Source organism: Mesoplodon mirus, assembly GCF_964341445.2.
Source record: "Mesoplodon mirus genome assembly, chromosome: 2".
Classification (NCBI taxonomy): Eukaryota; Metazoa; Chordata; class Mammalia; order Artiodactyla; family Ziphiidae; genus Mesoplodon; species Mesoplodon mirus.
Window position 1 is genome coordinate 88,397,266 of NC_138977.1, and position 27,432 is coordinate 88,424,697.

General features: G+C 40.2%; 2 protein-coding genes across 4 annotated transcripts in view; one reads left to right on the top strand and one right to left on the bottom strand.

The window, feature by feature from the left end:
- ATP10D (ATPase phospholipid transporting 10D (putative)) overlaps positions 1–24,860 on the top strand; it is a 129,544-nt gene extending 104,684 nt beyond the window's left edge. For both annotated transcript variants that reach the window (XM_082638468.1, XM_082638469.1), the window contains 7 exons: positions 2,050–2,126; positions 6,293–6,418; positions 9,197–9,397; positions 14,136–14,216; positions 15,425–15,529; positions 19,284–19,471; positions 22,570–24,860. In XM_082638468.1, coding sequence (XP_082494594.1) covers positions 2,050–2,126; positions 6,293–6,418; positions 9,197–9,397; positions 14,136–14,216; positions 15,425–15,529; positions 19,284–19,471; positions 22,570–22,900 — 1,109 coding nt within the window. In that variant the 3' untranslated portion in view covers positions 22,901–24,860. The remainder of the gene's footprint in view (positions 1–2,049; positions 2,127–6,292; positions 6,419–9,196; positions 9,398–14,135; positions 14,217–15,424; positions 15,530–19,283; positions 19,472–22,569) is intronic.
- A 122-nt stretch (positions 24,861–24,982) lies between these two features.
- CORIN (corin, serine peptidase) overlaps positions 24,983–27,432 on the bottom strand; it is a 229,245-nt gene continuing 226,795 nt past the window's right edge. For both annotated transcript variants that reach the window (XM_082638500.1, XM_082638499.1), the window contains one exon: positions 24,983–27,193. In XM_082638500.1, coding sequence (XP_082494626.1) covers positions 27,011–27,193 — 183 coding nt within the window. In that variant the 3' untranslated portion in view covers positions 24,983–27,010. The remainder of the gene's footprint in view (positions 27,194–27,432) is intronic.

A 27,432-nucleotide genomic window follows, 5' to 3' on the forward strand; every position in this document is an offset into this window, starting at 1 on the left:
TTGAGCGGCTATTGAAATAATTCAGGGAAAAGATGATTGTGGCTCGAGCGCAGGTAAGAGCAGAGGGGGTGGTGGGATGTGGTAAGGTAATGGACATGGTTTGAAGAAAGAGCTGCTGATATCTGCTGACGGATTGGATATGTTATATAATAGAAGGGGTCAAGGGGGATGTCAAGGTTTTGCCTCTTGAGAACAGAAGGGATGGAGCTGCCATTTACTGAGGTGGAGTCAGGGAAGCAGGAGTTGGGTTTTATACATGAGAAATCCATTAGATGTCTAAACAGTGATGTCAAGTAGGCAGCTGGAGATAAAGTCTGGAATTTAGCAATGAGGAATTGGCTAGGGACATAAATTTGGGAATTGTAAGTCTAGTGGTGATATTTAAAGCCCCGATAGTATTATCAGTGAGATTACCAAAAAAATGAGTGTAAGTGGAGAAGAGAAACAGGGTAAGATTAAGCTCTGAGACACTCCAAAGTTCAGACATTAGCAAGATGAAGACTCAGCCATCTCTTATAGTCTGTGTTTCCACCTGGATTATTTTCAGTCTCAGGTAGCATCTCCCCTCAGGGTGCTGGTACAGCTACTAAAAATTCCCACCTTTAGGTCTTCCCTGGTGGCGCAGTGGTTGAGAGTCCGCTTGCCGATGCAGGGGACCTGGGTTTGTGCCCCGGTCCGGGAAGATCCCACATGCCGTGGAGCAGCTGGGCCCGTGAGCCATGGCTGCTGAGCCTGCGCATCCGGAGCCTGTGCTCCGCAACGGGAGAGGCCGCAACAGGAGAGGCCCGCGTACCACAAAAAAAAAAAAAAAAAAAAAAAAATCCCACCTTTATATCTTATCCTATTAGCAACCTGAAAGAAAAGATAGCACCTCTTCTCAAGTTGCTGGAATAAAGTATCAGGATTAGGGTGAAATTTTGTTCAACTATCTTATTGAATGAGCATATAAATGAGTGAATTGTTCAAGCCCCTGGATCCATCTGTTCCTGAGGCTAGAGCCCTGGACATGTCAGTTCTATCAATTAAGCTGAATCATGTGCCCATCTCTGAACCAACCACTGAGGCCAGGGAACAGGCAATGGTAATTGTCCAGGCCTGAGTCAGTTGCCCATCCCAAATCTGGTGTTTAGAGCTCAGAGGCTCATGGACTCAGAGTTCCCAAGGAAAATCAGGATACTATTACCAGAAAACAAGTTAAGGTTGCTGGGCAGTTGGGAACAACAGCTGTTCATTACCAGCAGCAATGTAATACCTCCTCTAAAGAAGCTTCCAATGTATTGGGAAGACAAAGAAATCTATAGCAAGCTTAATACCATGATAGATATGATAGAGATTCGTAGGGTGGTGCTTGGAGCCTAAGGAAGGGGCATTGGATCTAAAAGGAACATGGGAAGGATTTCCCAGAGGAAGTGATTATCTAAGCTGAGCGCAAGAGCCCTTGAAATCCAGCAAGGTGGGGCAGGGGTGATGAGGACAGTGTTATAAGAATAGAGAGGGCTTCCCTGGTGGCGCAGTGGTTGGGAGTCTGCTTGCCGATGCAGGGGACACGGGTTCATGCCCCGGTCCAGGAGGATCCCATGTGCTGCGGAGCGGCTGGGCCCGTGAGCCATGGCCACTGGGCCTGCGCGTCCGGAGCCTGTGCTCCGCAATGGGAGAGGCCACAGCAGTGAGAGGTCCGCGTACCGCATAAAAAGAAAAAACAAAAAAACAAACAAACAAAAGAATAGAGAAACAGCATGTGCAGGGCTGGAAGTAGGGTCTATCTGGAAAATTGAAAGTAGAGTGAGTGACGTAGAGAAAGGGGAGGTCAGTCCAGGTAGGGGCTATAGCATGAAGGACTTTAAGGTAGTGTTGAGTATGGAATTCTTCCTGATGGCAGTGGGATGCCACATTGCATTTGTGCTTAGCTAGCTTCCAGGCAACTTGGAGACATGGGATAAACTTTTGAAGGATTTGTTTGTTTGTTTGAGTGGCCACTGTTGATTTGCACAGTAGGCAGTTTTTTTTTGCTCCTCATATGTTTCTCACCTTTTCGTCTGTTTCACAAAGGTGATGGTGCCAATGATGTTAGCATGATACAAGTGGCAGACGTTGGGATTGGGATCTCAGGTCAAGAAGGCATGCAGGTGAGTGGATGTTGTGCACCCAAACACCACGAACTTGACCTGCCCATCCAAAGGCAGCATTCTCCATGGTCAAACCTCTGTGGTAGAGTGAGGCTGTCTGCAGCTAGCTCAGGAGTGTGTGACAGGATATTTAGCCATTCGTTCACTGATTATTTACTGGGTGAGGTGTTTTTTTTTTTTTTTTTTTTTTGCCTGAATCGCACTTATCTGTATTGAATTTGATTTTTCAAAACATAAATATTAAAATAATCCTCTATTACAAGGTATCAATTCATATAAATATATGCATATTTATATATACCCACTCTTTTTTCTTTATTTTTTTTGGAAATACATTTTTTTGAATTAGTTTCTGCTTTATAACAAAGTGAATCAGTTATACATATACATCTGTTCCCATATCCCTTTCCTCTTGCGTCTACCTCCCTCCCACCCTCCCTATCCCTCCCCTCTAGGTGGTCACAAAGCACCGAGCTGATCTCCCTGTGCTATGCGGCTGCTTCCCACTAGCTATCTACCTTACGTTTGGTAGTGTATATATGTCCATGCCTCTCTCTTGCTTTGTCACAGCTTACCCTTCCCCCCGCCCATATCCTCAAGTCCATTCTCTAGTAGGTCTGTGTCTTTATTCCTGTTTTACCCCTAGGTTCTTCATGACATACTTTTTTCTTAAATTCCGTATATATGTGTTAGCATACGGTATTTGTCTTTCTCTTTCTGACTTACTTCACTCTGTATGACAGACTCTAGGTCTATCCACATCATTACAAATAGCTCAATTTCGTTTCTTTTTATGGCTGAGTAATATTCCATTGTATATATGTGCCACATCCTCTTTATCCATTCATCCAATGATGGACACTTAGGTTGTTTCCATCTCCGGGCTATTGTAAATAGAGCTGCAATGAACATTTTGGTACATGTCTCTTTTTGAATTATGGTTTTCTCAGGGTATATGCCCAGTAGTGGGATTGCTGTGTCATATGGTAGTTCTATTTGTAGTTTTTTAAGGAACCTCCATACTGTTCTCCATAGTGGCTGTACCAATTCACATTCCCACCAGCAGTGCAAGAGTGTTCCCTTTTCTCCCCACCCTCTCCAGCATTTATTGTTTCTAGATTTTTTGATGATGGCCATTCTGACTGGTGTGAGATGATATCTCATTGTAGTTTTGATTTGTATTTCTCTAATGATTAAAGATGTTGAGCTTTCTTTCATGTGTTTGTTCGCAGTCTATATATCTTCTGTGGAGAAATGTCTATTTAGGTCTTCTGCCCATTTTTGGATTGGGTTGTTTGTTTTTTTGTTATTGAGCTGCATGAGCTGCTTATAAATTTTGGAGATTAATCCTTTGTCAGTTGCTTCATTTGCAAATATTTTCTCCCATTCTGAGGCTTGTCGTTTGGTCTTGTTTATGGTTTCCTTTGCTGTGCAAAAGCTTTTAAGTTTCTTTAGGTCCCATTTGTTTATTTTTGTCTTTATTTCCATTTCTCTAGGAGGTGGGTCAAAAAGGATCTTGCTGTGATTTATGTCATAGAGTGTTCTGCCTATGTTTTCCTCTAAGAGTTTAATAGTTTCTGGCCTTACATTAAGGTCTTTGATCCATTTTGAGCTTATTTTTGTGTATGGTGTTAGGGAGTGATCTAATCTCATACTTTTACATGTCCCTGTCCAGTTTTCCCAGCACCACTTATTGAAGAGGCTGTCCTTTCTCCACTGTACATTCCTGCCTCCTTTATCAAAGATAAGGTGACCATATGTGGGTGGGTTTATCTCTGGGCTTTCTATCCTGTTCCATTGATTTATCTTTCTGTTTTTGTGGCAGTACCATACTGTCTTGATTACTCTAGCTTTGTAGTATAGTCTGAAGTCAGGGAGCCTGATTCCTCCAGCTCCATTTTTTGTTCTCAAGATTGCTTTGGCTATTCGGGGTCTTTTGTGTTTCCATACAAATTGTGAAATTTTTTGTTCTAGTTCTGTGAAAAATGTCGGTAGTAGTTTGATAGGGATTACATTGAATCTGTAGATTGCTTTGGGTAGTAGAGTCATTTTCACAATGTTGATTCTTCCAATCCAAGGACATGGTATATCTCTCCATCTATTTGTATCATCTTTAATTTCTTTCATCAGTGTCTTATAATTTTCTGCATACAGGTCTTTTGTCTCCTTAGGTAGGTTTATTCCTAGATATTTTATTCTTTTTGTTGCAGTGGTAAATGGGAGTGTTGTCTTGATTTCACTTTCAGATTTTTCATCATTAGTGTACAGGAATGCCAGAGATTTCTGTGCATTAATTGTGTATCCTGCTACTTTACCAAATTCATTGATTAGCTCTAGTAGTTTTCTGGTAGCATCTTTAGGATTCTCTATGTATAGTATCATGTCATCTGCAAACAGTGACAGCTTTACTTCTTCTTTTCTGATTTGGATTCCTTTTATTTCCTTTTGTTCTCTGATTGCTGTGGCTAAAACTTCCAAAACTAGGTTGAATAAGAGTGGTGAGAGTGGGCAACCTTGTCTTGTTCCTGATCTTAGTGGAAATGGTTTCAGTTTTTCACCATTGAGGACGATGTTGGCTGTGGGTTTGTCATATATGGCCTTTATTATGTTGAGGAAAGTTCCCTCTATGCCTACTTTCTGCAGGGTTTTTATCATAAATGGGTGTTGAATTTTGTCGAAAGCTTTCTCTGCATCTATTGAGATGATCATATGGTTTTTCTCCTTCAATTTGTTAATATGGTGTATCACGTTGATTGATTTGCATATATTGAAGAATCCTTGCATTCCTGGAATAAACCCCACTTGATCATGGTGTATGATCCTTTTCATGTGCTATTGGATTCTGTTTGCTAGTATTTTGTTGAGGATTTTTGCATCTATATTCATCAGTGATATTGGCCTGTAGTTTTCTTTCTTTGTGACATCCTTGTCTGGTTTTGGTATCAAGGTGATGGTGGCCTCGTAGAATGAGTTTGGGAGTGTTCCTCCGTCTGCTATATTTTGGAAGAGTTTGAGAAGGATAGGTGTTAGCTCTTCTCTAAATGTTTGATAGAATTCGCCTGTGAAGCCATCTGGTCCTGGGCTTTTGTTTGTTGTAAGACTTTTAATCACAGTTTCAATTTCAGTGCTTGTGATTGGTCTGTTCATATTTTCTATTTCTTCCTGATTAAGTCTTGGCAGGTTGTGCATTTCTAAGAATTTGTCCATTTCTTCCAGGTTGTCCATTTTATTGGCATAGAGTTGCTTGTAGTAATCTCTCATGATCTTTTGTATTTCTGCAGTGTCAGTTGTTACTTCTCCTTTTTCATTTCTAATTCTATTGATTTGTGGGTGAGTATTATGGTAATTTCCCTGGGTAATTTTAGCTCTGTGGCTCACTTGTTCAGTTTAAAAATATATAACTTATCTAAGTCATAAGGATATATATTTTTAGCACTGCAATAGCTGTATGACTTTTGACACTGATGAGAGCTACTAAGGATTTGAATGAAATATCTAAAAATCCTACAGAGAGAGGGAGAGGGGGAGAGAAGATAGGAGAGAATGAGTGAAGTGGGATTGTCCTGTTTTCATGTGCGCGCATGTGTGTTGAATAGTGTTTTAGGCACAAAATTCAGATAGAAGCTTGTCCAAAAGATTGCTTGTCATGTATGGAGCAAGTGCTGTCAAAGGAAAGTGCGATGTGAGGCTTGGGGTTTCCTAAGAATGATAAATTACAATATCTCTATAAAAGATGAGAAATTCAAATACCTCCTTTACCTGCTACATTATACAAAGTCACATGAAGTCATGACTATATACTTTTAATATTCTCATGGAGGAGAAGCAAATGCACACTGTAATGCGCAGAGTTCTTGGTAAGGGAGCTGCTCTCTAGGGAAAGTACACTTGCTGAAATTACATCATGAATGGTGACCAGAGAGAAGTTTTGTTTCATTGGACCACATTGGAAAACTGAGTGGTAGGTAACTCCAGGTAACCCATTAAGGCTCTGTGTTCATGGGTTTTTGTTTGTTTGAATGTTTTGGGTTTTTTTTTTTTCTGGTCTTAGGTTTAAACCACATATTTGACCAGTCTGAACCTGCTGGCAGTTAGGCTGCCGTGCTGTGTCTGTTCTAACATGTTGCATTGCTCAGGGTGACATTCTCTCCCCGTTGCCTCTGCAGGCTGTGATGGCCAGTGACTTTGCCATTTCTCAGTTTAAACATCTCAGCAAGCTACTCCTTGTCCATGGGCACTGGTGTTATACCCGACTTTCCAACATGATTCTCTATTTTTTCTACAAGAACGTGGTATGTAGCTCCAGAAAATTCGCCCCCCTTCCTTCTCCCTTCCACTCCAGCTTGTGTAAAGGGTGAAGAGGAAGGGCCCGATGCTAAGCTCGCTTTGCTTGTTGATGTTTGGGAAGCAGCCAGGAGCACTTCTGCTGTCTTACCAGGAATAATCTGGGAATGTGCTGTGTTTCAGCTGCTGACAGCAGATTGCTAGGCTTGTCCATCTGCTAGCATTTTCTATTCCCTATGCATTTAAATTCAATTAAGCCCTGCCTGATTCGTTTAGAATCCAGTTTTTTGACCTTCCATTAAAAGGTTGTGACAAGCAGAATTATGAAACGTTTAATGCTTTCTGTCAGTAGAGAATGAAAAGGTTTGCTTCCATTTTACAGGAGATAGAAATATATATATATATATATATATATATATATATATATATATATATATGCTGTCCCCAGATGGATGTCCCATGTGGTATATTGAAGACACAGATACAGATGAAAACCCAGTATAGTGCCTTAGGCTGTAGCTGGCTAGCACTCCCAGATGACGAATTCTTTGGCAAGCCTGTAAAATGTGTTTGTGCTTGGTAGCTATTTGATGGTCAGGGAACTTAATTTTGACTATGTTATTCATAGAAGGGCAGAATTTGAGTAGTAGGATTCCAGGCTTCTAATCTTCAGCAAACCATTTAAATTTCAGTTTTCTCTTTCATAAACCCATGTGGACCTTAGATTGCTTCACCTAAATCCCTTCTAGGTGGGGTGATTATGTAAATATGTCGTGATTTTCAGACCACATTTATTCTTGGTCTTTAAAATGCGTATGTAGCAAGTTAGTAGTAAACAGAAATTTACATCACTCTGTTGGAATGCCATCTTTAGGAAAAAGATGACTTTAATGGGTCATTTTTAGGATATCCCAAATATGTAATTTAGATCAGTGTGTGCATGTGTGTCTGTGTGTCGGTAAATCAGCGGGAGCATTTTTTTCCCTATAGCACGATGAACTTTTCAGGAAGCTTTCAGTACTTTCCTAATTGGAATTAGCACATTCAGTCAAAGTTTAAGAAGGCCTTGATACTGTATGAAAATATTTGAAATGTATAATATCTCTGTCCGTGTGATTCTGGGGAAAGCTGTGATTTGTAACTTAAAATTCCAGGACTTAGTGGTCAATGATTTTTAGAGGGGAGCCCGTCTTCCGGGTTTTTAAAATACCTTTGCATTTCTCTACCTTCTCTTCTATTATGATGCAGTCCACTGCATCCTCTCCCCCTTCCTTTTAACTCCATATTTCTAACTAATATTAGAAAGAGACTAGGACATCATGATAAAACAAATGTCCAACTCTTGTTAAGTATTTAAAATTTTGTCTCATGAAGAAAAAAAGAAAAGAAAGAGATTGCCACATGCCCTTGGAGAGAGGGCGTGTTTATTAGTAGGGAGTACATCACCAGGGAGCAAGGACCCTGGGGTCGTTCTGCTCCGTAAACCTTGATGGCCGTTCACACTGAAATCCTCCTGACTTGTTTCTGCCTCTTTCTTGCCTAGCCAAACAACAAATGGTTTGTAAACTGTGGAGAACAGGGCCAGTATCAGAAGCCATTCGAATAGCTTAGCTTTCTGAGACTACGGTTCTTGCATCTTGGGCAATTTTTGAGATAGTGATGAGGACTGTGGATTCATGCCCCAGAATAGTGCCCCAAACCGCATATACCTAAAACCTGTACATTTTCAGGAGTGAGGCATAATGCATATCTATGGACCCTAGACTAAGAAACTCTATTCTAAGGATTGTGGGCCCCATCCTGAGGTGTTTCAGTGTATCTATGGTGCCAAAAATAATATCTTAATCAATTAACTAAAATTGATAAAAAGGCATTTTACAGGTCATGAGCAGTTGCTAACTGGATCTTGATACTAAGACCTGACGTAGTATAATTCTCATTTTGCAGACATAGAAACCAAAATTCATAGAGGTTATTAAAATGACCTAAAGTCATAGAGTCAGTAGGAAGTTTCCCTAGGACTTGAAACAAGACCCCCTAATTCTAAGCCCAGTGACCTTTCCTGTGGCCTGTCTTGCTTCAGTGCACAGAGCTTTTTCTATCATGGACTTACTCTGTGTGAGACAAAATAAGAAGCTATGTATGTGCCTGGCCTCTAGCATGACCACCTGTCCTGGTTTTCCTGGGACTGTCCTAGTTTTCATAGTAAGAGTACCATGGCCTGTGAAAGTCCTCAGTCCCAAGCAAACTGGGATGGTTGGCCACTCAACTGACACCATCCCATTTCACCAGGAAAAAATAACTGTGAACCCAGAAAGCAAGAGAATGAACACTTGTTGTATGGCTGCTACATACCAGGCATAGGGCTAGATTCTCTTCATCTGGAGCTAGAACATCTGCATATGAATACTGACTCTGCTACGTGTTAGCCAGGTAACTTTGGGCAAGTTTCTTAGCCTCTCCGTGCCTTACTTTCCTCATCTGTAAAATGGGAACAACAGTAATTCCCACGTTGTGATGAAAATTAAATGTATTCTTTTTAAAGCTCTTAGAACAGTGCCAGCACCACATAGTAAATGGTGTGTGTGTGTGTGTGTGTGTGTGTGTGTTTTAATTTAGTTAAACATTTACCAAAAAAAGCTGCAAGGTAAGTTGTGGTCTTCCATTCTGTAAGTGAGGAAAGGAGGGGCTGAGATCACATGGCTCAGGACAGCAGCGTGTGGTGTGTGCGGTCCTAGCATGCATTGCTGACTCTAAGACGTGAATGTTCCTCTTTGTGTCCCTAGGCCTATGTGAACCTCCTTTTCTGGTACCAGTTCTTTTGTGGGTTTTCAGGAACATCCATGACTGACTACTGGGTCTTGATCTTCTTCAACCTCCTTTTCACATCCGCCCCTCCCGTCATTTACGGTGTCCTGGAGAAAGATGTGTCTGCAGAGACCCTCATGCGCCTGCCTGAGCTTTACAGGATCGGCCAGAAGTCAGAGGTGGGTGTATGGCACAAACGCACAGACCAATACTTAGCTGCTGTCAAAGCCGCTCAGCTCCAGTGTTGTTGGGTATTGAAAACTATTTGAATTATCTGTTTCCAAAGATCTCTACTAACACAGCAGCTATTAAGTCAGTCGCTTCTGAGATGAACACAAATAAAACTGTGAAAGATCTTAGGTATTTATAAGCAGAAATGCAGTCCTCAGACCTTACAACTAATAATATCTAATATTTACTAGACCCCACGGTGCTGCCTTTTGTGCACACTACTAAATATCCCCAGTCCCATTTATCTTCACAAAACACTGAGAGAGGACTTGGTATTGTTCCCATTCTAAGAGAAAGAATCTGAACTTCAGGGGGGCTGGATAATTTTTCCAAAAACCTCACAGCTAAAAAATGGCAGAACTAGGATGGGAACCCTTTTTAGTCTGGTTCTAAAGCCAAACTTAAATTCTTCAGGTTCTACTGTCACGCAAAATAGTGGTGTGAACTTAACGGCTCCCTCTCCCTGAACGCGTGTCCCACCTCCCCTTGACTGATCTCTCAGTCCTGTCCATCCACCTCTGATATGTCCCTTATGTTTCATTTCCTCTTATCTATAGTATTGTAGTTGCCGATTAATTGGGCTAACTGTCTCAAAAGTTTTTTTTTCTAATTTGTCGTTTACAAAATTAATAACCGGCATTGAGATGGTCTTATGAACATTTATGTAATGCCTCTTACATGCCAGGCACTGTTATAAGTCCCTAACTTACATAAATCTACTTCTCAAAATGATCCTGCAGGGTAGATGCTATCGTTTTCCACACTAGATGAGGAAAGGCAGGCACAGGGAGGTACTTTAAGTAATCTGCCTGTGTCACCAAGCTCATGGGTGGTACAGGTAAACTCCGGTTCCCGATCCCCTGCTGTGCTGCAGAAAGAACACTGATGCTATCTTTGGTCCTTGGGTGCCCCCCCACCCCCACCCCTTCGCTGTTTAATGGCCAGAAATCCAAAGTGCTCTCCTAAGGACATTGTCAGGATCACAGAGACTGAGGTGGACCAGCAACCTGTAGACACGTATAAGTGGACAAAGCTGAGGGGTCAATCTGGTCAGATATTCTAGCCTTGAGAAAAGGACTCTGTTAGTCAGGACTCTTTCAGTTGCAAGTGACAGAAAACCAGCTCAAATTGGCTTAATGAAAAAGGGAAATATATTGGCTCTCATAGCTGCAAAATCCAGGAGTAATGGTGGCCAAACAGCATTACTCTTAAAGCAACTGTCAATATGCTGGTTACAACTCCTTGGCCCAGCTTGAGTCCCATGCCTTTCCCTGTGCTTATCATTGTGGCTAGAAAGATCATTTTCTCATTGACCAGGCCTGGGCCATAGATCATTCCTGAGGACAGAGCTGAACCCTATGGACAGGATTGGGAAGGAGGGTATCCTGTAAAAGGACTGGAGAGACGAAAATGAGACCCATCATGAGAAATCCATGGGTCGGACTTTACTGGCCTCACTGTCCTGAAAACGCTGACCCAGAGCAGCACATGTTAGAAATGATGGGTGATGTTTAGCCTGAGTTTAAATTCTGGTTCATGGGCTTCCCTGGTGGCGCAGTGGTTGAGAGTCTGCCTGCCGATGCAGGGGACACGGGTTCATGCCCCAATCTGGGAAGATCCCACACGCCGTGGAGCGGCTGGCTCCGTGAGCCATGGCTGCTGGGCCTGTGCGTCCGGAGCCTGTGCTCCGCAATGGGAGAGGCCAAAACAGTGAGAGGCCTGCGTACCGCAAAAAAAAAAAAAAAAAAAAAAAAAATCTCATAAATTCTGGTTCAGTGGTATGTGACCTTGGTAAGTTATTTAACTTGCCTGTACTCTGGTTTCTTTACTCTATGGAGATGCTGTGAGGATTAAGTAAGATTACGCTCTCAATATTGTTATTTTTACCCCACCCCCAACTCCAGACTTAACCAAAAGTTCGAGGAAATCCTGAATTTAAAATGATGCATTTATTTTCATCAATCCAATTTTATTATGGGTTGAACTGCCTTTTGAGACTGGAGGGTAATTTAATGTCCTTAGGCTCATGGAGCAGCCAACATGGAGGAGAAGTCAACTTCCAGGGAGCAAGAAATCCTTACAATCCTTTAATATCATCCAACCCATTCAGATCAAACAACCATATGAGGTTTTCCTAAAAAAGTCCGATCTGACTTAAAGTTCAAGGCCAGGGTGCAGGAATATGTGGTTGATATTAATGAAGATTGTCCTGTACCCTACGTCTAAGTTAAATTCCAAGTCCATTGGGGAAAGAGGGGTAAAAGCAGACCTTTAACGTTTTTACAGCTTGGTGTTTTCAAAGCCCATTTGTTCAGCCTGAAGATTGTAATTGGTCTTTACCCTTGGAAGAGTTGAGGTCATTGTTTCCTGTTGTTGAACACTGCTTGCTGTCAAGCCTTTGCACACATTGTTCTATTGAGCTGGCCAGTTTTATAGTACATGGTAAAGCAGGCAGAGTCCCAGCATGTGGCTATTGATAAAAGGTAATTAATTTCATTGACTTTACTTTCCGGAAGAGTTGTCCTTCCTTTGAACTTGGCCTCCAAACAAATTCTATTTTATGCTTGGGCCATTTCCTGTCTTTGGTGTCATGAAATATACTTTCCAGGGTTATAGCATCTCTCTCCTTGAAAGGAGATGAGTCTGGAAGGCTGCAGCCAGAAGCGTCCCTTCCAAGAAGCAATCGTCTATTACCCATCTCTCATCACCCACACAACCTTCTTTCCTGGCTTTGACTTCATGTTCAGATTTTTCCCTCTCAATTTCCAGGAGATCCCATGAGTTACTCCCTTCAGCCCTTCATTTATCCATGACCCTTCTCTACCCCTAATTCCCCTTGCTCACATTACTGTGGAGAAAGTGTGCTTGTTAACCTTTTGGCTCTAGGTTTTTTGAGCAACCTCTGTTCCCCCAGAAGCATGAAGCTATATTTTAACTTATCCTGAAATTGTTCTCTCTTGTCCAGTGACATTTTGGTTGCCCCTTTGACTCTGCCACATTTTCTTCCACCATTTGTGTTTCTGCTTAGAGTTTATGGACACTTGGATGAAGAAAGGCAGGTAGAAGATTCCATCATTTCCCATGACAAAATTGTAAAAGCAGCTACAGGGAAAAGTAGACTGGAAAAGATTAATCTTCATTGCTTTGATTTTACAGAGGACAAAGAGATAAAAAAGAAAAAAAAAGATGTAGAACTTCTAAGTGTAATCTCTTGAAGGACAGAAGAATTTATATGGAGATGTTGTATATTTATAAAGCTTTAGGAGACAATTACACATTTTCAAGAAAATTTCAGTTTCTTTTTGCATTTGAAAGGAAATAAGACTATAAACATGTTAAGAAAAGGGAAGACTAGCTCAGGGATATGATACATGTGTTGTCATTTTTGTTCATGGCAGACATCACTAATACACTGTAGCACTCCATCTTTCTTGCTGGGTCTGAATGGAGCCTCAGAATCCTTTTGCATACACATTACTATTTGATCAGAATTATCTTTTGTTTGAAAACCTGTTTTCAGTCACTTGACTGGTATCTCTACTTGATCTTTCTCTGTTTCGACAAGCTTTCGGTAGGAAGCAGTTTAGCACATGAAAAGTTATATAAGAATAGTTTATTAATCCAACAAATATTTGAGTACCTGCTGTGTACCAGGCACTGTTTTAATCACTTGAATAAGAGAGCCCAGGTCCCACTTTATGAAGCTTGCATTCTGATGAGAGAAACATAAAATCATTAGGTAAACAAATAAGATTATTTCCGATGGTGACGAGAGACTTCTAAGGATGCCATGGTAGTAAATGATTAAGTGGGCATGACTTTTAGACTGGTCTGGGGTCTGTGCCTCTATGAGGAAGTGATATTTGAGCTGGGATATGAATAGTGAGGAACTGGTCGTGTGGGAGGTCCAGGAAGAATTTCTGGCAGAGATGACAGCTCAGGTGAAGCCCTGAGGAAAGAAGGGATTGGCATATTTGAGAAATAGGGTGAAGTCTGTGTGTTGGGAGGATGGTGAATGACAGTAAGAACAGGTGGGTGGCCCTGGAGAGCAGGGGCTTCCATGGGCAGACCATGCAGGACCTCCTAGACCGTGGGAAGGAACTTAGATTGTATGGGAAATGCAGTGGAAGTCATTGGAGGAGTAGGAGGGGGGTCAGTTTGATTCATTAGGGAGATGGCATGACCTGATTTACATTTTTTAAAACCATCTGGCTGCTGTGGGAAGATTGGATTAGGGCTAAGAGAGGAAGCAAAGAGGCCAGTTAGATGGCTCTCCCATTATTCATAGAGAGTTGATGGTGAATTGGAATGAAGGGAGTAATGGAAATAAAGGTGGATGGATTGGAGAAGTTTTTGAAACAGTGTTTTCTGATCAATGGGAAATGGAAAATTAGTACTACTATCCTTATTTGAGGTAGATTTAAGATTGATCCAATGATAAAAGTAATACGAGTTGAAGAAGAGTTCCTTCAGGGTTTTTTTTTCCCCCGTGAACTCATCTCATTCAATTATCATCCCTCATTCTTCCACTACTACTTACAAATCCCACCTGTTTTGTGAATGAGAGAATGAAGGAATAGAGTTTTCTCTCAGAGAAGCAAAAACAAGTACTGGCTTGTGTTGTTCCTTGATCTTGCTTGACTGTTACTAATCTTCCTCCCTCCCCAATATCTGTTTCATTTTCAGGCATACTTACCACTCACCTTCTGGATCACCTTGTTGGATGCCTTTTATCAAAGCCTGGTCTGCTTCTTTGTGCCTTACTATGTAAGTCCTTGTTCACTCAAAGGATTTTTTGTTAATGGTACTTCTTTGTACTCTGTCACCAGTATCAGCATATAGAATGGATATATTAGGGTAGTTTGCTCATATAATCAAGTTGATTATTTACTGACTAAATTATAACACTCCTCCCAAATATGTTAGGTAATGGGTTAAATTTGGAGAGAAGTGCTTAGCTGAGTCCTCTTGGGTCTCTTTTTTAGCCCTGTACTGCTTGATAGTTTTCATCAATGACTTTAAAGTTGAAAGCCTGGCTTATAATTAAATGAGTCAGAATCAGAGAGGCAAAGTCAGAATATGAAAGCTGTTATTAGTGAGTGCTGAGCTAATTCTACCAGGATGACATTCAGAGTATTAAATTTAAGTAGGCTCCCCAAAACTAAAAGAAAAAAAATTGTTATACAGGTAAAGAATGGAAGAAATGTGACTAAGCAGAGAATGTGTAAATGAATTTAAAAATTTAGGCCAACACCAGGCACAAAGCAGCATGATATAGTTGCCCATTCACACACCCACCTCCCTGGAAGAAAACACTAATATGATCATGGATGGTTAACAAAAGTTCAGTAATAAAAAGGGAAAAGGTAATAGTCTCTAAGTTAAAAATTTTCATTCTTTATTCAAATAAAATTACTTGAATTTACCCAGCTAGAATATTCTAGGTATACTGCATTTCAAGAGGTATATAGATAAGGCAATCTGAAGTGTATTTAGAAGAGAATGACTAGCATTGTAAAAGATCAGAAAATTGTGTCATTTGTGGAATCCTTTAAGGACTTTGAAGACATATGCCTATGAGAGGGGTGGATATTTACTTAACCAAGGTATAAACTCAGGTTAGCCATAGTACCTGCTTCAAAGATTTTCAGCTCTGTTAAGTGGAACATATTTGATCTTTCTCTATACCTCAAAGAGTTGGAAGTATAAGTAAAAGGATCAAGGAAAATGAATTATGATTCAGAATAAAGAGGAATTCCAACCAAAAAGTTCAAAATTTATATGGCCTGTCTGGGAGAGTCAGTCTCTTTTTCTAAAAATGTTCAAGTTTATCCTAAATGATCAGTTATCAGGAACACTGAAGAAAGGGACTCAGTCCTCCTTGGGTCGTGGAATAGAGTGATGAAACTGATGATACTGTGCCACTGAGGGTACACAACTCTCCAAGATCACCAACTTTTATTCTCTCTTTGTAGACCTACCAGGGCTCAGACATTGACATCTTTACATTTGGAAACCCCCTGAACACAGCTGCTCTGTTCATCATTCTGCTCCATCTGGTAATTGAAAGCAAGAGTTTGGTGAGTAGTTTTCCTGCCTCTGAAGTAGCCTGAAACTCATTGGGGGAATTGTCTTCATGCCTACAAGACCAAGTGGTCATAAGAAGAGTAATGACTCCAAGGAAGAAGGGTGATCCACAACCACTCTTGTGGATCATTGAGTGCCATTATGCTGAGGTTGATGTGCAGCCAGGGAGAGTGGAGAACACCTGCCTGGTCCCCTTGGTGGTATCCACGGTGTGGATGGTTAGTGGAGGTGAGTCAGGCTGGAGAAACAATTACACTTCTATGGACAGCATCCTTCAAGACCAAGCTATTGCCTTTCAACTAAAAGGAAAACAGGTGTAATGCCATAATCCTGGTAATACTGACTTTTGTAAGTGATGACTTGATGCTTTTCTCATAATACAAAAAAAAAATTTTTTCTCCCTCCAGAATTTTTACCATTCATTTCATTTACAACTAGGTCTTTTTGAACTTAGTTGCCAGCTTAATGATAAAGTTAAGTCTTTTCATCAAAATGATTGCAGGGTATCTCTATAGCAAAGCTAATATGAAGGATTCAGATAGAGAGCTTTACTTTAAACCTTTTTCTGCAAGTGAAGAATATCCCACCCATGTCTGGCAAGTAAACTGCCTTAGCATAGACCATATCTTCTGATGGGAGCATTCCTAGTCCACTTTCGGATCCCTGTACTTTACCCAATTCAAATGTTATTTTAGGTTTCAGGAAAAGTGCTGCTTCTCCCAAGAGCCCTTCCCTAACCATCCATTTTTTCACACCATCCTCTTGTTTTTATTCATAGTCCTAATAATAACTTATAATTCTTCATTTAATTATGTGATCATACTATTCGTGTTTCTCTTCTACATTAGACTATAATCTCTTTGAGGACAGGGTTCATGTTTATTTTGTTCACCACTGTATACCAGTATCTAGGACAAGACTGGCACACAGTTTGTGCTCAAAAAATATTTGAATGAATAAATGAGTGATTAAATGACTAACCAGTGTTTGGGGTATATGTAACATGTTGGTGATGCATTTCAAACAGGAAATAGCTGAATGAGGTTATAGTTTTAAATGTTATACAAAGTTATATATTGAGATTATTTATAATTTCTTAAGTAGGGCTGAATTTTTTTTTTCTTTTTCTTTGCGGTACACGGGCCTCTCACTGTTGTGGCCTCTCCCGTTGCGGAGCATAGGCTCCGGATGCGCAGGCTCAGTGGCCATGGCTCACAGGCCCAGCCGCTCCACGGCACGTGGGATCTTCCCGGACCGGGGCACAAACCCAGGTCCCCTGCATCGGCAGGCGGACTCTCAACCACTGTGCCACCAGGGAAGCCCAGGGCTGAATATTTTTGACATCACCTGCTTTGCTTATAACCTCCTATAACCAAACTTTACAAGCCTAAAGTGTTGTAAAAGGTTAATATCTGCAAATACTAGATGGGAAGAGTAAAGAGATTTCTAGAACTAAAATATTTGGGGTCGTTTGAATATCGAATTTCATTTTTAAGCAATTATGTAGGTACTTTTGCTCCTGCCTAAGGAAGTGTCTTAAGTTCTGACATTGATTAGTGTTCCAAAGGCTCTAACATGTCAAGCAGCAGTTTGGGTTCAGTGGTTATGAGCAGCAGCAATCTATTTTGACTAACCTGAGCAAATGGAAAAGTTATTCAAAATATATTGAAAATCATGGTAAAACAAACAAATAAACATCCTGAGGATCCAGAGTGGCTCCAGAGACCCAGGGAACAGAAACTAATGGACAGGCTTACTTGGCTGGTACTCTGGTCTGAATTGGCCCCAGTCATTTTCTCTCTGCTCTTGCCTCATTCATTGTGCTCCAGGTTCAGTCCCTGGTGATAGAATTGTTTCCTTAGCTCCAGCCATAGGCTTTGGCGAGAGGAGGAATATTTTACCAAGACTGTGCATAGTGCTGGGTGTCTTCACTAAGAGAAGGGGAGTGAAAGCTAGGTGCCGAGAACAGTGACTACTCTAAAAAGGATGCATCATTAAAGAATTGTTTCTCAGGCTTCCCTGGTGGCACAGTGATTGAGAGTCCACCTGCCGATGCAGGGGACATGGGTTCGTGCCCTGGTCTGGGAAGATCCCACGTGCCGCAGAGCGGCTGGGCCCGTGAGCCATGGCCGCTGAGCCTGCGCGTCCGGAGCCTGTGCTCCGCAACAGGAGAGGCCACAACAGTGAGAGGCCCGCGTACCACACACACAAAAAAAGAGAGAGAATTGTTTCTCACACCAGGGAAGGCTAAAGCTCATGGCCTCTGAAGGTCTGTTGTCAGTAAGAGTCAGTCATTCTGAGAATGTGTCCCTTGACTTTCACTGCATCCATTTATTTAAACGAGTCAACTCCATCAAGTCACATCTCACTTGCCAAAAGCACTTCTTAAAGGAAAAAAATTTCAGGGCTCAGTGGGAAACAACATATGAGAAAAAAAAAATTGGGCCAACGTTTTCTGAGCATTTTGTGTATCTTTATAAAATATGAGCAGTCTTTGTGACTCTTGTGAAGCTATCTACCCTGGAGAAATACTTTGCAAGGTTAAGAGGAAAATGGAGAATATTGGGTCTTCTTTGAGAATTATAGCCCTAGAAAGTGAAAATGATTAATAAAAGCAGTCTTTCCCCAAAAGAGTAATATATACCACCATGGTATACACAGTGGTTTTAGGTGGGACTGTACACTGCACTAAATAACACTGACTACTGCATAACATGAAGGTGATTCTCCAATACTTCAGATTATGTCAGAGAAGAATTCTGTTTGGGGCTGTTACTTTTTCTCGCAATAACTCTTGCTAATTTCCCTTTGTAACAAAGACAGATCAGACCCCAGACTCATCAATGTTATGAGAGGTAATGCTGATATTACATTTAAGGTAGTGATCTGCTTTTCTTTCTAAATAAATTTACTTAATTAGATAGTGAGCCAGTTTACAGAAAAATATTTTTAAAAAAATAATGCAAGCTCTATGTAGATATGAAGGTGGATAAGTTATAGTGTGATAGACAGAGATTTATTTCTTGCTCATGTAAAGTTACTAAGGTTCCAGACAGCTCTAGAGAAATTATCCTCTGAGGGGTGGCTCAGTGACCCAAGCTGTGTCACGTAGCTGTACCACCTGGAATTATCCCCAAGAAGAACTTCTTGGTCAAACATGGAAGGAAAGGAGACAGTATGGAAAATTGCACAGCTCTTCCATGCTTCTAACCAGAAAGTTTTGCACATCCCTTCCATTCACGTTTCATCAGTCAAAGCAAGACGTGTGGCCATGCTTAATTTCAAGGGGGTGGGGAAATGCAATCCTCCCAAATGCTTATTAGAGGAAGAGAATGGGAATATTGGTGAGCAACAGTAATGTCTACCATCTACTTAAATGGATAAAGTTTGAGGTTCACTGGATTAAGCTATTATCTTAAAGAAGAAATAGATCAGTAAGTGACTATATGGAAAAATAAGGAGAAAATCCTAACACCTCATGGTGCATGGATCATACAAAGTAAACTAGGCACCAGAGTTACTTTTTGGTATTTGACATAGTTTTATAGAACTTAAACACTGATATGAGCTATTCACAAAAGGTGCTCTTGCTTCTCGCTTCAATATTTTGTGTTTTGTTCACTAAGGTTTGTTACACCATTCACCCGCTGCTTGCTTGGAATGTGATGTCTCTTCAACAGAGCAGATTTTGCCAGGCTGCAAAATTATCAGAGCGTGTTCATCTCCTCTGCTTTTCTTATCTTGCAGACTTGGATCCACATGCTGGTCATCGTTGGGAGCATCTTGTCTTATTTTTTCTTTGCCTTGGTTTTTGGAGCCATGTGTGTAACTTGCAACCCACCATCCAACCCCTACTGGATTATGCAGGAGCACATGCTGGATCCAGTGTTCTACTTAGTTTGTGTTCTCACAACCTGTGTTGCTCTTCTGCCCAGGTATGGTGTTTATTTTATCATCAAGAGAGTAGGTGAAGTCATAGGCTTAGAATTCGTCAAGCGACTGCTAAGAATAGATAGTAGACCATCCTGTTTAGTAGTGGAAAAGTCAGTCTGTGTCCTAGTTAAAATATTGGTTTTAACTCTTTTGCCAGGGAACAGAAGTGGCTTAAGCAAATGAAAAAATTTATTTCTCTCTCAAGGAAAATTCTAGTCTGGTTGATAGTCCACAGGGATAGGGGCAGCTTTGCTTCACAAAGGTATTCCAGGACCTAGATCCTTTCCTTTCCTCTTTTTCTTCTGCTGTCTCCCAAGGGCATTGCCCTCATCTGCATGACTAAAGATGACTCACCACCAGCACATCCAGGTCCTGGGTCCCTGCATCCCTGCATCTCTGCCTGCAGGAGGAAGAAAGAGAAGATGGAAGGCATGCAGCTTTCCATCTTTCTTCTTTTTTATTCTTTTTTGTATTGTCATGACCCAGATGTGGTACACATCATTGCTTATATCCCGTTAACTAGAACCTGGGTATGTAGACTCTGAGTGGCTAAAATCTGGGGGCTTCTAAAAAGAATGGGTACTGAGGGACATGTATCTCTGCTACGATCTATAAACACTGAAAACTTACCTCCCTTCTCTGACTTCAGTTACTTTCCCATTTTAGTTTAACTTGATTTCTCATATCGTATGGGATGGAAATGGCTAAGAAGTATGCATGGGTTTCTAATCTATAGAAATCTTGAACTCTTTAGAGTTCTTCCCCTTTATAGTTTTATAAAATCTGTTTAGCTGAAAACACTATAGCAAATAGCTGTTCTACCTTTTTAAACATGATATGAACGTCAAATGGTGATTCAATATTATTCTCTAACAGGGTTGACAAATTGGCTCACAGGCCAAATCTGACCCACTGCCTGTTTTTGTAAGGTTTTATTGGAACACAGACATACTCACTAATTTAAATATTGTCTGTGGCTGCTTTTGCACTACAACAGCAGAGTTGAACAGTTCCAACAGAGACTATTTGGCTCACAAAGCCTGAGATATTACTGTCTGGTCCATTGAACAAAAGTTTGCCAACCCCAGTCTGTAACACAATCACAAGGCACAATGGGCACAAACCCTTTGTTGCTGAAAGACATCCGTTCTAGAAATGCATAAGAAAAACTCACCTGAGTCATTCTGCGGTGGTTATTGTATACTTAATATCACTGGTAAACTGAGATGGTTCTGTAGTGTTCACTGTTATTACCAGCTTTCAGATTAAAAACTGACAAGATGAGCTTTTAGAATTTATGAAGAAACAATTACTTTTAAGTTATAGCCTGAAATTTTTCTTCAAGAGCATTAATGGTACAATTTTATCTAATATTGTCATGGTGAGCTGAAAAAACTGACCCCCTAAAATACATCTATGTCCTAATCCCTGGAACCTGGTGAATGTTTTATTTATTTAGCGAAAAAAGGAATTTGCAGATGTGATTAAGGATCTTGAGATGGGGAGATTATATGGCTGGGCCCTAAATGCCCTCACAGGTGCCTTTATCAGAGAGAGGCAGGGCGAGATTTGACACTGACAGAAAAGGAGAAGCACTTTGACCATGGTAGCAGAGATCTCTTGGTCACAAGCCAAGGAATGCCTGCAGCCACCAGAAGCCAGAAGGAGCAAGGAATGAGTTCTCCTCTAGAGCCTCCAGAGGGAGCATGGCCTTTCCAACACCTTGATTTTGTTTCAGTGAAACTGATTTCAGAATTCTTGGCCTTCAGAACTGTGAGAGAATAAGGTTTTGTTATTCTAAGCCAGCACATTTATGGTAATTTGTTACAGCAGCTATAGGAAACTAATACAGACTTTGGTATCAGAAAGGTGGGTGCTGCTGTAACAAATACCTAAAAATGTGAAATAGACTTTGAAATTAGATAATGGGCAGATCCTGGAAGAATTTTGAGGCACATAATAGAAACATGCTAGACTCCCGTAAACAGACTGTCAGTAGAAGTATGGACATTACAGTGTCTGCTGGTAAAAATTCAGAAGCAAGGAGGAAGCATGGGCAGAGAGAGCCATATCATCTTGGAAAACACGTAAATGGTCATAAATAGAATGTTGCTAGAAATATGAACATTAAAGGTACTGCTGGTGAGGTCTCAGAAGGAAAGGAGAAACGTGTTATTGGAAATTGGAGGAAAGGGGATCTTTGCAATATAGTGGCAAAAAACTTAGCTGAATTGTGTTCTACTGTTATGTGGAAAGCAGAATTTGTAAGTGATGAACTTGGATGTTTAGCTGAGGAGTTTTCTAATCAAATTTTTGAAGGTTTGGTCTGGTTTCTTCTTGCTGCTTATAGAAAAATGTGAGAGAAAAGAGACTGAGGGAAGTACTATTAAGCCCAAAGCAACTAGGTTTAGAAAATCATCAGCCTATCCAGTTTTCAAATTTGCCGAAATTAGGAGATTGGCTGTTGGGAGTATGCTCTGGAGAGAAGGCCCAGAGTGTGGCTGGACAGCCTTTGCTAGTGCTGAAGAGATTAGGTGTGTGACTCATGGATCCTCTCAGCCATCTCAGCAGTCACCAAGGAAGGAGATGGGATATACAGGAAAGCTCTATGGAGGACCCTCTTATCTAATGGTGTAAATACCCATGACATACATTGGAGACTCACAAGGTTTTTGTGAATGCTATAGCAGCATAAATACTATCAGCTTGGACTGAAAGGGACAAGTTTGTGGTAATTTGCTGCAATAGCCATAGGAAACTAATAGCTAGCATTTAAAAAAATACTCACTCTGTGCCAATGCTTGGCCTGCTTTATATGTATTATCTCATTTAACTTAACATTAAGGCTGTAGCACTATTGGTATCTCTACTTTTACAGGTTTTATTTTTTATTTATTTGACAATCAGAAACTCACTATTTTCTCAGTGCTTTACAAATATTAATTTAATATTGTTATTATTTCCATTTTATAATTCACTTATTCTCCCCCTTTACCTCAAGAAGGGTCATCAGACCCTTCTACTTTTTCTAATTGGTATTTTTTGTGTCCCATAATGCATTTGAGGTGAATGTAATTCTGTGATGCTTTTTGTAACCTAGGTTTATATACAGAGTTCTTCAGGGATCCCTGTTTCCATCTCCAATTCTGAGGGCAAAACACTTTGACAGACTGCCTGCAGAGGAGAGGACTGAAGCTCTCAAGAAGTGGAAAGGGGCTGGAAAGATGGATCAGTTGACATCTAAGTATTCTGACCACTCAGCTGTTAAGTCAGAGAGAGTACCCATTTCTGACCCTTCTGCTGTCTTTGCAGTGATGTCGGCAACTTCTTGTGCTGTTGAGCAAGGAAATTTATCTGTATGTGAAACTGCTTTAGACTCAGACTACTCTGAAAATAAGGCCTCAGGGATGGCTGGACCCTCAAAGGATTAAAAGAGCAGAATACCCTCCTTGGAGTTGCAAGTAGTCCTTCAAGTTTGGAAGAGGGCCTTTGAAGAGGTTCCTCTACCAAACCAGCATGACTTGGATTTTTCCTTAAGGGACCAGAACATTTTACTGGGCTTGGAAAAGCCAATGTGATGACCTTTACTATATGTTTGTAGACATTTGTAAAGGAGGTTAGAGTTTGACCTGAACAGAGTTTAGAGAAGTGAAGTATTTAATTCAGAATCAAATGCTTTTAGGAAACTTTTTGGATTTTGTAAAAGCATTTTAATTGTTCTAGAAATGCAAATATTTTCAAGGGAATTCATTTGAGACATATATTTATTTTACTGTCTGCTCATTTCAGTGTTCTCCTGAGGTGGAATGCTTCACTGGTGAGGGGCAGCAGGGATGCCAGGGTTCCATGAAGATGTGTTCTTCTCTCTGCTTCCTGTCAACAGAAGACTTTTTATGAGGTATACCTCTGTGCAGATGTTTTCAATTGGGAAACAGAGGCATAGGTAAGGAATACAAAATCAGCTGAGTCTAGGGGCCCTTTGTCAATTTCCCATATTCTAAAACTGACAATAGCCTAATCAAAATGAGACAATCAATTTCAGAACAGTCTTAGGGAGATCATTTGAGGGTTTATAGTCTTTACAATACCCTACAACTTTTCTGCTGTTGCAACCTCTAAAAATGAGATATTATGGAACTGACACTAATACAGGTGGTTCTCAGGAGGATTCCATGAGGTTCTTAGATTTGTTTTTTAATACATTTTAGGACAAGAATGTCTATATAAAGTTAATTGCTGTTGCAAATCATGTATGCTGGTTTTAGTTGGAACAAAGAAACTAGTTTCTACCAAAACTGCCAGGTATTATTTTAAGATTATATATTCTTGTTGAGTTCTTTTAAAAGTCTGTATCTGTCCATCTGAAAATTGTCAGCCACCCAGAATTTCCTTCATGAAATTTCCATGCTAATGTTCCATGTCTATATGAAGCTCTTCTTAATGACTATTCAAGTATTATGCTCAGGGCTTAATCTTCTACCTGCTATGTACTGTCCTGGTCTGACATTTTTTGTAGCCTTCTGATGTTATTGCAAGTGGTCTTTTATACAGACTGATTTCTAGACTATTCAAAATCCCATATGGCTAATGGAGGTAGCTTTCTTCTTTCTTATGATTTTTTAAAATAAACTGTTTAATAAATAACATATACAAAAAGCTGTCATTGCTCCTATAGATACTCACCAAATCCAACAGTAATTGGTACCAGAGCTTAGAAGGAAAATCCCAAAGCACACCTTTTACCAGAATATTGTTTTGACCTTTTCTTACATGGAAAAGTAAGTGATCCTCATAGCAGTTGGCATTCATTCCTTGAGATCATCATCTTCCAATAAATAAAAATTTAGAGATATATTCACTTGCAAATAAAAGATTAGAATCTAAGGATAAAAAGACTGAGTCCAAAAGACTAAGAGAAAAGGTCAATCTCCAGGATGTAAATTATCTGTACACATGAGTAGAGGAAAGTCTTGAGTCTTCATGTTATGGGTCTACAATCTCTTATCCACAATCTCAAGAACTCTGAAAACTGAAAAAGTTTTCATAAATTAGGCACAAATTCAATGTCTTAAACAGATGTAAGGCTATTTATTTATTTAACATAATTATTCATATATTTTGCTATGAAAATATTAGATTTTGTACTGGGTGCTAAACGTTGTAATATTATGCTTTTTAAATTTTTTAAAATTCTGGATTCTGAAACACTTCTGGCCCTCAGGCAAAAGAGATTTGGGATCTGTATGAAGCCTTTAAAGGGTCTTATCTACAATAACTCTTTTACACAAAGTTACCCAAGCTCATGTGGTCTGTTGCATTTCGGTATTCAGTGTATTTCACCAAATTTGGGGGAGCCCAAATCTGCTCCTAGTAGCCAAAAAAACCCAAAAATTAACAGTATACATGTGTGATACAATTTTACCCAAAAAGATTTATAAAAGAATTGGATCAGATTCCCAAAATGTGCTCTAGACATGAAAGATCCTTGCCTTCTTATCAGGGCTGAAGTTTTCCTTGGACCCTCAACGGGTTATTGGAGACTGCTAGCAGCCTCTCATTTCAGACTGATCAAAGAGCCATCTTCCATCTAAAATAAAAGAGCATGTTCCTGGGGGAGTGAGATATAAGACAAGAAAATTTTGATTGGTGGGAAACTGGGTGCCAAATATAATAGTGGGAGGCACCGTTTTCTGGGGCTTGCTCCATGTTTTACATCCATAAAAAGAAAAGATGATACCATTTTATTTGTATTAAGGGTTACTTAAAGTAAGTACAATATGTATATTTCACTGAACATAAGTTGAGCATATGTTGTTACATTATGTCCCTATAAGTATAACAAAACTGATATATGTTCTTAAACTTTCATACAGTTGTGACCACAATTCGGTTGCCGGATTTTACATTCTCAATAGGTTTATATAAACTACAGAACAAGAGATGAATAATGTGGAAAGTGTCAAGACAACTTTTTGAATGTCACCTATGCACACATATAGAAAAGAGTACAAAAAAGACACGTATAAAATTGCAGGTAGTCTCTGGGGAATGCTGAGGCAGCCCAGGTTGCTGGTGGAGGGAATCCTACTTGTTCAAAAGCATTTGGATGTTGCAAAATGGATGCCTGACTAATGTAAGTAGGTGCCTGTGAAGGTTTGTGTTTTGAAGCTTTTTTGCAGGAAAAAAATACTGTAACCACTAATTGCTTCAAAACTGATGTGTGTAAAGTGGCCTAGTGCTTAAAAGCATCTTTAAATTTTTGTTTTAATTATCATTAGGAAGAAATGGCAACACCAGATATTAAACATCTTTCAAGGACAATTACAAAATGTTTTTCTCTGTGCAAAGTTTTACTGTGCTTTCAGATACATTTCTGTGACTTTATTGGTATGGACAAACACAAGAAAACTGGAAAATACTTAATTAGGGATGGGGTGCAATTTTCTTTTAAAAAGATTGCATCTCTCTACTCTAAAGCAAATCCTTCTATAGCAAAGTTTAATCTCAACTTCATTGTCACATAGGCAGAATGAAATATCTCCCACACGTATTTTCCTAGTTGTTGAAATCTCAATTGGCTAAGTGATACACAGTGAACAACCCCCAGCTGTAGGAAGGTTCTTTGGAGACTCTTCTATAAAATCACAATCTTGGGCCTCCCTGGTGGCGCAGTGGTTGAGAGTCCGCCTGCCGATGCAGGGGATACGGGTTCGTGCCCTGGTCTGGGAGGATCCCATATGCCGCGGAGCGGCTGGGCCCGTGAGCCATGGCCGCTGGGCCTGCGCATCCGGAGCCTGTGCTCCGCAACGGGGGAGGCCACAACAGTGAGAGGCCCGCATACCGCAAAAAAAAAAAAAAATAAATAAAATCACAATCTTGATTTAAATTCAGAATGGGCAGTCCAAGCATGTCAGGTGCTAATATTGATGTCAAAAGAGCTTTGTGCTCAATGTGATTTGCTATTTCAGCTACCTAAATGGATGCTCTGTCTTTCATAAGTTCTCAGAATTATGCAAACTTTAGAAGAGTAATAGTAAATAACTTAAGCATGTAAATTATCTTGGCTTTTAATAAATCAAAAGCAAGTCTCTAATGTTAATATTGTAATTTGCCATTATGCTCTTGTGCTTGAGAAACAAAAGCTGGCAAAGATTAGTCAGCCTGGATCTCAATGTCCTTTTTGTGACTGGACAAAAGGGAACTTTCTCTAACCTGTTACCCTAGTCCCCTCACTCTTCTCTTTCCAGAGTTGATCATTTCATGTTACAGTTAAGGTTAGGCCTGCCTGGCAAAAGAACAAACTCTGTTTTGCTTTGGTTTTTAAAAGATTTTCATTCAACTTGATGTAAGAGAAAAATAGAATTAAAAAAAAAAAAGCTGCATAAAATTAGACCAAGACAAACATGAACATTTGCAGTGCACTGCGGAGCATTACTGTCCATGAAAGTGCTTCCACACAGCTCTCTGCAGGAAGTCCTCCACTATCAAGAAGGCTATTTGCTCTGAGTGTCGCTGGTAAAAGTCTCTGATCATCTTTGGAATTAGTTTAGGAAAAAGTTGTGGATGTATATTTGTCTTTCAATCCATTTGACAAAGTATGTCACGTTGCTATAAACTCCAGGTCCCAGGACTTTGGAAAAGCAGACAGAGCCCCATGAAGTTAAGCCAAATAATGTCCACTGTCCTCCAGGCCGCTCACAAACCAGAGGCCCACCACTGTCACCCTGTAATGAAGAGCAGTGGATGTTAGTCACTGGTATGTCAGAGACCTCACGGCATCCATGCTATCCTGAGGGTAAAATAAAGCCAAACCCAGTTTAACCAATATCCTGAAAAATTTCAGCAAAGCTCTCACTGTCAACCTGAGAGCTTTCCACTACATAAACAGAACTTTCAAATGAACATTTTAAATCTTGATCTTTAAAAGAATAGAAATGACTTGGGAAAGGACTATATTCTTTTT